At 40.2% G+C, this 14,303-nt stretch overlaps 1 protein-coding gene across 3 annotated transcripts in view; it reads left to right on the forward strand.

The window, feature by feature from the left end:
• The window catches only part of PPAT (phosphoribosyl pyrophosphate amidotransferase), a 38,582-nt gene extending 24,573 nt beyond the window's left edge, over nucleotides 1-14,009 (forward strand). For 2 of the 3 annotated variants that reach the window (XM_080688708.1, XM_080688710.1), the window contains exons 6-11: nucleotides 108-180; nucleotides 731-882; nucleotides 2,101-2,228; nucleotides 3,583-3,804; nucleotides 6,266-6,386; nucleotides 7,749-10,092. In XM_080688708.1, the coding sequence (XP_080544834.1) occupies nucleotides 108-180; nucleotides 731-882; nucleotides 2,101-2,228; nucleotides 3,583-3,804; nucleotides 6,266-6,386; nucleotides 7,749-7,945 (893 nt within the window). In that variant the 3' untranslated portion in view covers nucleotides 7,946-10,092. Of the gene's footprint in view, nucleotides 1-107; nucleotides 181-730; nucleotides 883-2,100; nucleotides 2,229-3,582; nucleotides 3,805-6,265; nucleotides 6,387-7,748; nucleotides 10,093-13,526 lie in introns of those variants that run through there. The other variant, XM_080688709.1, reaches the window with a different exon arrangement.
• The last annotated feature ends 294 nt before the right edge of the window (nucleotides 14,010-14,303 follow it).

Below are 14,303 nucleotides of genomic sequence, written 5' to 3' on the forward strand. Positions count from 1 at the left end.
ATTTTTTAAATTATTTATCTACTTGGTATTTAATTGTCTTGAAATAGGTAGCCTCTTTTAACATTTCTTAAGTCCATTAACTGAATTGATTATCTTGTGATTTACAGAGAAAAAATCTTTAGAATCAGAAGGATGGGTGGTGTCTTCAGAATCTTGTAGTTTTTTATCTATTGGTGCAAGGTAAGTTTTATCTTACTTAATATGTTGGGTTTTCCCACATCAACAAAAATTTTTATTTTCACATAAGTTTTCTTTTTGATGTCACCTATAATATATACTTATAAATGCAGGGGTTTTTGTGCATAGTTCTCCGCCGTTACATTGACTTTAACTTTAATGTCCCAGTAATACTTTGTAATTCTGAAACTACAATGCTGCTTTCAAAACACCGTGAGACTTATTTTAGAAAGGAAGGATTCTCCTCAACAAGGAATAATTATGATCAAAAAATTTAAGCCAGGATAAAAATATTCTTTTAGCCTTTATTCTTTTAAAAATCAATAAAACTTACAGCCTTTTCTCTTTTTTAATACTAAGTTAGAATTTAGGGGTAACAGATTTACAGATATTACTGCTGGAGGAATATTGTTTATTTTTTTTTTCAGCCATCTCTAGATTTTATATTAAATAGAATTATTTTTCCGTTATAAGGGAAGAGACTACATATGTTATGATCAGCCTTAAGGACTAGTTTATTTAAAGTCTTCTTTCTTTAACACAATTTTCTAAGATATTACCGTGAAATCTTGCCTGGAGAAATTGTGGAAATATCCAGGGACAATGTCCAAACTCTTGATATTATATCAAGGTCTGAAGGAAACCCAATGGCTTTTTGTATCTTCGAATATGTTTATTTTGCAAGACCAGATAGCATATTTGAGGGTAAGTAAAATATCTTTATCAATGTAAATCTGGTATTTATCTCATTGCACAAAGGCATACATGTATTTTGGCTCTTTGAAGGCACATAGTTGTATGTTGTGGATATGGCACTAAGCCTAAAAGTCATAAGATCACAGTATTGTCTTTTAATCTGACTCTTGGATGTTGTTTTCCTCTCAGGAGTCAGGATTATGATTTTCAGATATGCATGAAAGTCACTTTTAAAAAATAGTGAATTCCCCAGTTTATGTATTTCCACTTTAGTGTTTTTGTATGTCTTGTTTTTTTTTTTTTAATATTCAATCTGTAGAGTTCTAACAAGCTAGTTTCTTAGATATTATACTGTTACTAGTGGCCTGCACATTAAAAAGAGATTAATTAGAGGAAATAATTCAATATTGCTATTTGCCCTTTCTCTATAATAGAAGTGTCAGAGATGAAAGAAAATTAGTAAAATGTATATGAAAACCTTCCTCCTGTCAGAGTCTGGGGCGCATCTCGGGACCCAGAGTCAAGTCCCCGCCCACCCACATGCACCTCAAAATCACGGGAGACCCAGACCTGGCCAGCACCCCTCCCCTCATTGGGCTAGATCTAGACCCAGCTAGTCCCACCCTTGTCAAGCCCCGCAGGGCAGGGGACATAGCCTCAGGTCCCCTGGCCTGGCGTCAGGGGCGGGGGATGTGGCCTGAGGTCCCCCGGCCTGGCACCAGGGCAGGGGGTGAGGCCTGAGGTCCCCGTCAAGCCCCACCTGGTGGGGGGCACGGCCTGAGGTCCCCCAGCCTGGCGCTGGGGCGGGGGGAGCAGCCTGAGGTCCCCTAGCCCAGCACCAGGATGGGAAGTGCAACTTGAGGTCCCGCGTCAAGCCCCGCCGGGTGGGGGCCGCAGCCTGAAGTCCCCTGTCAAGCCCTGCCGGGTGGGGGGGCGCAGCCTGAGGTCCTCCGGCCTGGCGCTGGCCTGGGGGGAGCAGCCTGCGGTCCCCTAGCCCAGCATCAGGATGGGAAACGCACCTTGAGGTCCCCTGTCAAGCCCCACAGGGGAGAGGGAGGGCGTAGTCTCAGGTCCCTCCTGATTGCTCGTTAAGGTTCCTTATGGGGACTTGGCCTCAGCTGTGGGTGCAGCCATCTTTGTGATGGAATGATGGTCAATTAGCATATTCCCTCTTTATTAGATAGTATACTATGTAAAAATAATCTATTTCCTTTTCAAACATTCCAGACCAAATGGTTTACACAGTAAGATACCGTTGTGGTCAGCAGCTGGCAATTGAAGCTCCTGTGGATGCAGATTTGGTTAGCACTGTCCCGGAATCTGCCACGCCCGCTGCTCTTGGTTATGCTGGAAAGGTATTATCTTAACACTTAGTGAATTGTTCTTTTCGCTTTGGAATGAGAAATCCTTCCCTATAAAGAGAAACTATTACCCAAGCGATGTGGCTCAGTTGGTTGAGCATCAATCATCCCATGCACCAAAAGGTCACTGGTTCAATTCCTGGTCAGGGCACACATGCCTGGTTGTTGGCTCTATCCCCAATAGAGGGCTGCAGGAGGCAGCTGATCAATGATGTTTCTCTTTCTCTCCCTCTCAAATCAATAAAAACATCTTTAAATAATAAAATCAAAAGAGAAACTCATTAGTTTATTGTAAGTAAAAAAGAAAATGTTAGCTTCTTTACAAGTTACTTATTTCCCAGCCTTTTCATTCCATGGTACTGTTTTAGTGGAGTCCACAAAAAACTTCACCTGAAGACTAGGAGAATGATCTTCATTTTAAAAAGATAATGTCATGGATATATATAGATATTAGTGGTAATATTTACTTATTTTTAAAACCTACTTCTTGAAGTACCATCACAAGCCACTGGTATATTCATTTTTTATTGAGCATAGGTGATAATAAAGCCATTTATGTTCATTTTGTATACTGTTCTTAGTACTATGCTTAATTTCATATTTTTCATAACTAGGTAGATTATAAAATTACTAGAGGCCCGATGCATGAAATTCGTGCAAGAGTAGGCCTTCCTTCCCCTGGCTGCTGGCACCAGCTTCCCTCTGGTACCCAGGACCTGGGCTTCCCTCCGGCTGCTGGCAGGCACCCAGGACCCAGGCTTCCCTTGTAGCCCGGCTTCGTCCGGAAGGTTGTCCGGTCTAATTAGCATATTACGCTTTTATTACTATAGATAGTGGTCCTGGGATATAATACTCAACATTCATTATGTTGGAAAGCTTAATTTATTAATGTTTTTTAAAGAAATAATGTGCACAGATTTTAGACAAGTATTGCCTGAAAGATGGATAAATGCTGCGAAAGCGTTTTCTTAGCCTATTGGTTTTAATTTCTTTCTTATAATTTTCAGATATGTTAGTTTTTCTGACAGTGATTTATTCTTTGACATGTCTTCACATGCTTAGTGTTCTCTTCCAAGATAAAGAAATAATAATATTTAAGAGAGAAGCATTACAAATTCTAATAAAGTGAATTGGTTTTCCCACTAAGTATATTACTTTCAGTGATTTTTTTTTTGTCCTTTCCCCCTACAGTTTAAATAAGGAAAATTGTAATCTCATAATGGAGAGTTCAGAATAACAACCACATTTTAAATTTTTATGTACATATTGAAGAATGACCTAGAGAAAATAGAAACCTAAAGTTCCCTGTATATTGCTGCTAATTATCCTTTTATTTATTCTCTATCAGTGTGGGCTTCCATATGTGGAGGTGCTATGTAAAAATCGGTATGTAGGAAGAACCTTCATTCAGCCAAACATGAGGCTAAGACAACTTGGTGTTGCAAAAAAATTTGGAGTATTGTCGGACAACTTTAAAGGCAAAAGAATTGTTCTTATAGATGATTCCATTGTGAGAGGCAATACCATCTCACCCATAATCAAATTGCTGAAAGAATCTGGTGCAAAAGAGGTAAGTAAAATTAAAACATCCAAAACCACCAATAATTAATATTATGGTACTGGCATAGAAATTGCAATTCAGGACAGTGAGTGGAAATGCATAGTTCATTATAGTAAGTTGACATTTTTCTAGTTATGTGTGTTTAGGAATAACTGTAGCAATGTGGAAAATATGTAATGACCACTCTTAAGCTACATACTAATTTAATCCTTAATACATTAAAAAGATCAATATAGCCCTAGCTGGTTTGGCTCAGTGGATAGAGCGTCAGCTCGTGGACTGAAGGGTTCTGGGTTCAATTCTGGTCAAGAGCACATGCCTGGGTTGCAGGCTCAATCCCCAGTAGGGGGTGTGCAGGAGGCAGCCAGTCAGTGATTCTCTCTCATCATTGATGTTTCTATCTCTCTCCCTTCCTCTCTGAAATCAATAAAAATATTTTTAAAAATATTTTAGTTAATTAAAAAACTGACAAAAGCCACACAATAGAGTACTTGTTAAATTTTTACAGTAGTGATTACTTTCTTTTTTGAAGATGTAGAACAAACCCTAGTATAATAAACTTTTTTGAAGATGTAGAACAAACCCTAGTGATACACCAGTTTATATTTTTAAATCTCAAAGCTTATTCTAACTCTAAATATTTCAATAATTCAAATGACAGAAATGAGATATCGACTTAAAAATAAAATCTGTTGTAGAAGAAAGCAAGTATAGGAAGCAGTATCACAGTACATTTAGAGAGCTTCCAAGATAATTATGATTTTCCATCCTTTTTTATGACTGATTATGATTATGATAATCTGGAATTCTATGAAAATTACATAATAAAAACAAAGAGGTATAAAGTAAATTCAACACCAATTACAGTAATAAAAAAGAATGGACAATACAAAAGAAGTAACAATGGCTTATATATATATAGGATATGGCAAAATAGATTTATAGTTGTGAATACATGAAACACAAAGTTTAGCCGAAACCGGTTTGGCTCAGTGGATAGAGCGTCGGCCTGCGGACTGAAAGGTCCTGGGTTTGATTCCGGTCAAGGGCATGTACCTTGGTTGTGGGCACATCCCCAGTGGGAGGTGTGCAGGAGGCAGCTGATCGATGTTTCTAGCTCTCTATCCCTCTCCCTTCCTCTCTGTGAAATATCAATAAAATATATTTAAAAAAAAAAAAAAAAGAAAGAAACACAAAGTTTATTCTGGTAGTATTTAGTATTATTAATTACTCTGTTATTTTCCACACTAACAACTGTAAACCTGCCTTTGCCCACCCTGAATATCTACCAGTAGGAAATAGTTTAGTAAATTGATACATATGATGAAATATGATACAATCATTAAAAACTATAATGAATACTGCATAACTTGGGAAAATATTTGTTGTTATGAGAATGGTAAAAATTTAGCCCTAACCGGTTTGGCTCAGTGGATAGAGTATCGGCCTGTGGACTCAAGGGTCCCAGGTTCGATTCCAGTCAAGGGCATGTACCTTGGTTGCGGGCACATCCCCAGTAAGGGGTGTGCAGGAGGCAGCTGATTGATGTTTCTCGCTCATCAGTGTTTCTAACTCTTCTCTCCCTCTCCCTTCCTCACTGTAAAAAAATCAATAAAATATATTAAAAAAAAAGAAAAAAGAATGGTAAAAATTTAATGTGGACACTGATTACAGCCATGCATATGTACATGATAAAAGGCAGAAAACAGTAAACAAAAATAGCTCTTTGTAGGTTTTTTGTCAAACCCTGATAGTTGGTTATTTTTCTTTTTAAAAAAGTAAAGTAAGAGGTTGGCAAAAGGGCCATTTAAGTGTTACAAGAGAAAAATGGAGGCAATCCTAGAAAAATAAAGTCAGTAAATGATGAGAAATGGGAGAACAGAAGAAAGGAATGTCCTCAATAGGTGACAGATTAAAAAATGAGAAGCTCTATAAAAGGAATCCTCCTTTATGGGGGGCTGACATTTTGAAATTCTTGTCCAAGAAATTTGGAATCTAGATCAGGGCTGTTCAAGTGGGAGTCTTTGGTTAGACTCTAAAAGTAGTTCTGACTGTTCTATATGTATATCACATGATTTTCCAGGATTCTTTTTTGTCTGGTATTCAATAAAAGCGATTTTGTAGTTCGGGGCCCTGGGTGGATAGTTCAGTTGGATGGAGCAGCCTTCCCATATGTCAAAGTTGTGGGTTCAATTCCCAGTTAGGGCAGAGTGAATCAACCAGTGAATGCATAAGTGAGTGAACACAAAAATTGATGTCTCTCTCTCTCTCTCTCTTTCTGTCTGTCTCTCTTTCTCTCTCTCAAATCAATAAACAAATTAAAATTTTTACATTTTGCTTCATTTCATGTATGTTGTTATTAAATATTCTATGAAACAATTTTATGTTGCATTGGTCAGTGAAAGAATTTTGCATATTGTTTTACAATTAATGTTAAAATAATGAATGTATGAAATGATTTCTTTCCAAGGTACACATTCGAGTAGCTTCACCACCAATTAAATATCCATGCTTCATGGGAATAAACATACCAACAAAAGAAGAGCTTATTGCTAATAAACCAGAATTTGAACATCTTGCTGAATATCTAGGTAGGTATTAAAGTTTCTATAAACTTTATATTTATTCATTTATTAACAGAAAATCCAAAGCTTATCCATCTTACTAAAAGAGTATTAAATATTTGTTAAAAGTAGAGGTTGTGTATGTTGAGCAGATATTGAACACTATTCTGAATAGTGAGGGTGCTGGGTGTGTATATACACCATAGTGAGTGCTGTGTAGGAGAGTTAGATCAAGGTGAGATGAGAAAAAAAAGGATGAAAGGCTTCCAAGGTAGAGGAAACTGCATGCATATCAGTTAAGCCTCCCAAAGTCAGATCCCAAGAAAAAACACACGATTTCACCACAGATTCTAGCAGAAAAATTTGAATGTGGATATAAACAGAATGAACAGCTTATGTAGGTTTATCCTATCTAATAAAGAGGGACGATGCAAATTGAACGTCATGCCATAACAAGATGGCTACGCCCATAGCGGAGGCAGGGATTCTGTAACACAATATGGCTGTGCCCACAGCAGAGGCCAGGTTCCCATAACAAGCCTTAACGAGCAATCAGCAGGGACCTGAGACTGTGTGGTGCTGGGCCGGGGCAGGGGACCTGAGGCTGCACCCCTGCCTGGTAGGGCCTGACAGGGGACTTCAGGCTGCACACCCCCCCCCCCCCCCCCCGCCTGGCAGGGCTTGACAGGGGGACCTCAGGCCACGCCCCCTGCCCCTGCCAGGGCTGAGGGACCTCAGGTGGCACCCTCCACCCCAGCGCTGGGCCAGACGACCTGAGGCCACGCCCCCCACCTGGCGGGGTTTGACGGGGGTGGGGCCGGCTGGGTCTGGATCTAGCCCAATGGTGGAGCTGGCCAGATCTGAATCTTGCACGATTTCTAGGCCCACATGGGTGAGCAGGGACTTGACTCTGGTTCCTGTGGCGCACCCAGACTCTGACAAGAGGAAGATTTTCATATACATTTTACTAATTTCCTTTCATCTCTGACACTTCTATTATAGAGAAAGGGCAAATAGCAATATTAAAATATTTCCTCTAATTAATTCCCTTTTAATGTGCACGAATCTCGTGCACCGGGTCACTAGTCTTTAATAATGAGGTCAGGAGACTTAGAGATCTATGTTACCCTGGATAAGACATTTGCTTTTTTAATTCAGGTGAGGTATAAACTATTTAAACAGCTAATAGATGTTCAGCCTGTGTGCCTTGGTACATGCCTCCACACTTGTTTATAGTTGGTGTTCCTTTATGCCCTGACCACATATTGAACTGGCAACCTTGGTGTATGAAGACCATGCTCTAACCACTTGACATACCCAGTCAGGGCCAGTTCTTACTTTCCAAAAGAAGTCTCATTCCTTTTTCTTTTTCCCTCTTTCCCCCTATAGGGGCAAACAGTGTTGTATATCTGTCAGTAGAAGGACTGGTTTCATCAGTACAAGAAGGGTTAACATTTAAAAAACAGAAAGCAGAAAAGCAAGATATTATGATTCAAGAAAATGGGAATGGTCTGGAATGCTTTGAAAAGACCGGTCATTGTACAGCTTGTCTCACTGGAAAATACCCTGTGGAACTGGATTGGTAGCTTGTAGGGGTAGATACAATGTTTCAAGATATAAAGTTGGTTAAGAAGTTATAGTGGTTACACCTTATCCATTTAGTGTTCCTCAGTTGGTACAATGTAAATGCCACATGGTTACGTATAAGTGTTTGAGTTGTTTTATTTTTCCTGAAAAGGGTACCAAAGTGCTATGCTTTCTTTAATAAGCCTAGATAAATATTTTGGTGTTATCTAGGAACTTGGATAATCCTTTCAGTTTTACTTAGTTATTTAGTACTTTGAGGCTATCAGTTATGACATCGTCAACAGTAATGTAAAGGATGGGTAAATTTTTGTTTTAGAGGGGATTTCCAGGTACTATACCTTTCCACAAATTCTTATAGAGTTTTGTGGAATGTTTCTTGAGAGTTACTAAAGTTCATTATGAAATATTTTCATAATTGAACCTTGCTAGTTGCAGATAATACAACAATATTGGTATTCTTTTTTAACACAAGCATCAGCTAGCCATTTTCACCTGGTCAGAGAGGGCAGGTGGTAAGAGGCATTTGCCAGATCCATGCTTCAAAGAGTTTGCAAGCAGTTAGACTAAGATGGTGTGATACAAACCGGACAAGTAAGTTAAATATAGTATTTCATGCAAACTTTTCATCTGTTATAGCCCAACGGTGTCAAGCCTCTAGAGTTCTGATTATAGTTATGACCTTGGCTTCCTTGTCTAACTTTAGACAATTTTTTAATGCTTTTTTGTGCCTCACTTTTCCCAACCTGTGCAATGGGGTACTGGCATTACTAAATTAAATAATTAATAGGAATGTGAATGTGTCATATTCTTGGTGGGTAGAGCCATCATTTCACACCTGTATTTAAGATATTGCGTGATTATTATTTTTTGAAATGTTGGCTGTTAGATTGCAATTGAGATTTCATTATGATGAAGGGAGGTACACAGTTTAGTTGTACTTTGCCGCCTGCCTTTGAGATGCCCTAAGAATGATTGTAAAAATATGTGGAAAAGTTTGACTAGAAATTGTGATCCATACTACTTAGTGTCCTAATAGTATAAAGCCCAGCAAGGAACCTCGTGCATTTGAAGTAAAAAATAAAATTTTAGGTTCTAATAAACCTTTAATTCTTACTTGATCACTTGCAAGCATATATATACCTATATGTATATACACATTCATGTCATTGCAATTAAATGATCAAGTAGAAGAACTGTAGGGACCACTTTTATTAAAGGAACAAGAAGCCAACTACTTTTTTGGAATTAGCATGCTCATGTAATTCCAAACATCAACTTACCACTTTTTGTACTTAGTTTTATTGGGACTAACGAATTTGATTGTTTTGAAGTTTTTTTTCTTGTAACATCTGAGATTTAAAATTTTAAGACAACTTGCCTCCAATTCCTATTTTTGTAAGATTTTTAAAACAGAAAAGTGTTCTGTGTTATTGTTACCATAATTTGATATATATTGTTTCCAAATCCATTTGGAAATTTAATATTTATTAGTAACAAATCTTTTTGTCTTCATTTGGTATATAGTCTCATGTGTTGTATTATGGTAGGCCAAGAAAAAATCCTGACAGCTCTTTAAGACGAAGAGCATCCAGGCAGCAATGGGTCAGGTAACCCTGTGGCAGTGACACAAGCAAGCTGCATTTAAATAAAACCCTGGGACCATTTGAGTGTATAGCCTCTTGTCTTAAATGTATTTCTCATAGCAGTATGAAGGAGGCAAGACTTATGGTTCAGTTTTGAACAGCCTTACTTACATTTGGTTTTTAAAAATGAGTCTCAGGGAAAGTGCTAAACCAAAATCTCTTATTTGACTTTTGTGTTTTCCATAGTTTTTGTTTTATTGAAATGCTTTTATAAAGAAATAATGTACTGTGACAGTTTGGTAATTCTTCCAATTTCTTAATGTTTCTCCATCATGGCCTTTTATTTCACAAGTTTCTGACGTCTGAATTACATTTTTTTACCAATTTAATCTGAAATGTTTAACTGCTTTAAAGTTATACAAGTAGAGTATTGTAAACTTCAGAGAAGATGAAAAATGTGTTTTCACATATCTATATTGTTGTGAATTGAACTAAGTCTACTTTTTTGTGACTTCATTGTGATGTGGTGAAAAATATATGTAATTAAATATGTTTAAATGTGTGTGTGCTTTTTTATTATTTATTTATTTATTGTTAATCCTCACACGAGGATATTTTTCCATTGATTTTTAGAGAGAGCGGATTAGAGAGGGAAAGACAGAGAGAAACATAGATGTGAGAGGAACACATCGATTGGTTGCCTCTTGCATGAGCCCCAACCAGGGCTTGGGCACTGGGGAGGAGCCTGCAGCCTTGACCAGAATCCAACCCGGGATCCTGTGGACCACAGGCCGACATGCTATCCACTGAACCAACCCAGTTAGGGCTGTGTGTGTGCTTTTTTTTTTTTTTTTTAAATAGTGACTTTTAGCCCTGGCCGGGTGGTTCAGGTGGTTGGAGCATCATCCTGTTCAACAAAAAGGTTGCAGGTTGAATTCCTGATCAGGAGACATACCTTAGTTGTGGGTTCTATCTGGTTGGGGCCCGTGAAGGAGGCTAACGATTAATGTTTCTCTATCACATCAATGTTTCTCTCTCCTCTCTACCCCTCTTCTTGTCTCTCCAAAATCAATAAACATGTCCTCAGGTGAGGATTGGAAAAAAAGAAAAGTGACTTCAGTGTATTATAGTGAATAGCACAATGACAGATGTGTCACATCCAGGTTCCGTACTTGGCACCAGCTAGTCAGATCTCATTTCTCTGATCCAGGCCATCTCTTAGGAATTAGGGGAAACTGCCGGCTGAGGTGGAGGGACAAATAATTAGAAATGCAATGCTAAGTAAGCACTATAGTGGCAGGTTCTATGGAAGCACTAGTGGAAACGGGGAGAGTTTCACAGAAGAGGCTTACATTTACAATATGATATTCTGGAAAAGGCAAAATGATGGAAACAATAAAAAGACCAGTGATTGTCAGGAGCTAGGGGAGAGAGAGAGATGAACAGGTGGAGCACAAAATTGTCAGGATAATGAAACTACAGTTTGCCCTTAAGCAACATGGGTTTGAATTGCACAGGTCCACTCAGTTTTTCCCCCAACAAATACAGTAAAAGTATTTTCACAACTTTTTCTCTCCAGCTTATCTATATCTATATACATAGAAAGCCAGTGACTGAACGATGGAACCACTGGAATGACCGGTTGCGATGAGGCACACTGCAGTGGCTAACCAGCCTGATCCGGGCCCCGATCAGCCCGCCTCCCCCTAGCCAGCACCGCCCCCAATAGGCCCCCATTGGGGTGGCTGGCCGGACTCCACCTGTGCACGAATTTGTGTACCAGGCCTCTAGTCCTAAAATATAAAAACCTAGGGTCTGTAACATCCAAAACAACCGAAGGCTCAACCGACTGGAAATCAGTGCTGGGTTGCCGTGGCGACCCAGCACTGACTCCCGCCACTGTGGGTGCCCTGCCCTGACCCAGCACTAACTGCCGAGGAGGCTGCAGATCAGGCCTGGAGAGAGAAGCAGGGTCTGATCTGTAGCCTCTGTGGCAGCTGTTCATCAGCACTTGCCTTTCTCTTTTGCTCCAGGCCTGGTCAGCAGTTGCACCTCTCTTTCTCTCAGGCCTCCACTGGGGCTGCTGATCAGCCCCACCTCTCTGATCAGGCCCGTTGATAGGCCCAGAGACGCTGACTGGCATAGAAACAGGCCAGTCAGAAGCTAATCTGGGTGAAGTGTGAGAAGCCAATGGCTGCCTGGAGGTGGAGCTTTTGACGCTGACTGGCATAGAAACCAACCAATCAGAACCTAATCTGGGTGAACTGCGAGGGCAGAACCTAAGGTGGGGGCTGAGGAGGCGTTTTAAGGGCAACAGCTGTTTGGTATAAGGTGTAAGAAAGCAGTTCAATTTTTTAATGACTGGTTTGGCAGTATAGTGCATATGGCTGGCTATCAATCCAGATGTAGGGATTATGTATTTTTGTCTGCCAAGAGCATCTCCTTCTGATGAAAAAGGATCCCCCCCCCCATTTAAGCAATCCTATCCTATATAATCAATCTATACTACTAAAAGGATAATATGCTAATTAGACCAGGTCAACCGGCCATCTTCTGGATGTCTGACTTCCTTCTGGACAAAGCCATGGTGGTGGGGCCCGAGGCAGAGGCCATTAGGGGCAATCAGGCTGGCAGGGGAGGGCAGTTGGGGGCGACCGGCTGGCAGGGGAAGACAGTTGGGGGCGATTGGGCCAGCAGGGGAGCAGTTAGGCATTGATCAGGCCAGCAGGGGAGTGGTTAGGGGGTGATCTGGCCAGCAAGCAGAAGCAGTTAGGGGCAATCAGGCAGGCAGGCAGGTGAGTGGTTAGGAGCCAGCAGTCCCAGATCGTGAGAGGGATGTCCAACTGCCAGTTTAGGCCTGATCCCACAAGGTTGGGCCTAAACTGGCAGTCAGACATCCCCCGAGGGGTCCTTGATTGTGAGAGGGTGCAGGCTGTGCTGAGGGACACTCCCCCATGCACGAATTTCGTGCACTGGGCCTCTATAATAAAAGCATAATATGCTAGTTAGACTGGACAGCTGAACAACCTTCTGGACATTCTGGATGAAGCCACAATGGTGGGGGCTGAGGCAGAGGCAGTTAGGGGTGATCAGGCAGGCAGGTGAGCAGTTAGGGGCATTCAGGCAGGTGTACAGAGTGGTTAGGGGCGATCTGGCAGGCAGGCAGGTGAGTGGTTAGGAGCCAGCAATCCCAGATTGTGAGAGGGATGTCCGACTGCCAGTTTAGGCCTGATCCCACAGGGTCGGGACTAAACTGGGAGTTGGATATCCCCCAAGGGGTCCTAGATTGCGAGAGGGTGAAGGCTGGGCTGAGGGACCCTCCCCCTTCTCTGTGCACAATTTCGTGCACCGGGCCTCTAGTACTTTGTATAGCATTAAAACGGTGAGTGTATGTCATTATACTTTTGTCCAAATCCATAGACTCTACAACACCAAGAGTGAACCCTAATGTAAACTAGACTTTGGGCGATAATGATGTACCATGTAGGTTCAACAATGTACCACTATAGTGGGGGATGTTGATAATGGGAAAAGATCTTCATATGAGGGGGCAAGGGTACACAGGAACTCAGTACCTTCCATTCAATTTTTCTGTGAACCTAAAAATACTCTGAAAAACACACACCAGTATTTAAAAATAAAGATACCAGGGTCCCACCTCTAAAAAAACAAAGTAATAAAAATAATACATGCATATACATTATAAGTTAGAAAACAAAGGTGTCACTTGCCTCTCCAGTCCTCTTTAGTGCATCCACCTTGAAATATTTTTGTTTTAACCTGTATACTAGGTATTTTAAATAATTAACTCATACTATTTCTAACTGTACCAATTTTAGACATCTCTTTCTCTTGCCTTAGAATTTAGCAAAGTCTGCTTTAACAGGTAGGCTTAAAGCATTCAATCATTTCAATGTTATTGCCTCTGAAAATCTTGCTCTAGACTAGAGCATCACGTGACTCTCTAATCCCTTTTTTCTTTGGATTTTAAACACAGGCATACCTCAGAGATTATTGCAGGTTTGGTTTCAGACCACCACATAAAGCGAGCATCACAATAAAGTGAATCATACATAATCGTTGGATCTTGCCTTCAATTTGCAAAAAAACCCCAACACCTCTGAGGTGGAATAAAACAAAGCACAATAAAATGAGGTATACCTGTAGAATCTTGTCAACTCTAAGGAAAATTTTCTTCATGTTTCTTGAAGAGTTCAAAATGAAAAAGCTGTAAGCTGCAGTAAGCAATGTAAATTTGAGTTTTTGTGGGCAGAAATTCTCTTAAGTAGCTGAAAAGTTGTTGGATGGCCGGAGCCAATGCTTTTAACCTTTTGGAAAGTACTCACAGGATTTACCGTAATACTGAACTCCCTGCAGTGTGACAAAATGGAAAATAATTGTACAGAGGAGACCCACATGGGCCCTTGTATTCTCTCTCAGTCGCTGGATTTACTTCATTAAAAATTATTTGTTTTGCTTCACTATTGACATACTAATGGATATGTTAGATGTGATGGTTAATTTTATGTGTCAACTTGGCTAGTTTATGGTGCCCAGTTGTTTGTGCGAACACCAGTCTAAATATTGCAAAGGTACTTTCTGGATGTGATTAAGGTTTAAATTAGATTTTGAGTAAAACAGATTATTCTTCACAAAGTGGTTGGGCCTCATCTAGTCAGTTGAAGGCCTTAAGGACAAAGATGGAGGTTTCCTGAAGAAGATGACAGAATTCTCCAAACTGCAACATAGAAACCCTGAGTTTCCAACCTGCCCG

This window comes from Plecotus auritus, assembly GCF_963455305.1.
Source record: "Plecotus auritus genome assembly, chromosome: 1".
NCBI classification, from domain to species: Eukaryota; Metazoa; Chordata; class Mammalia; order Chiroptera; family Vespertilionidae; genus Plecotus; species Plecotus auritus.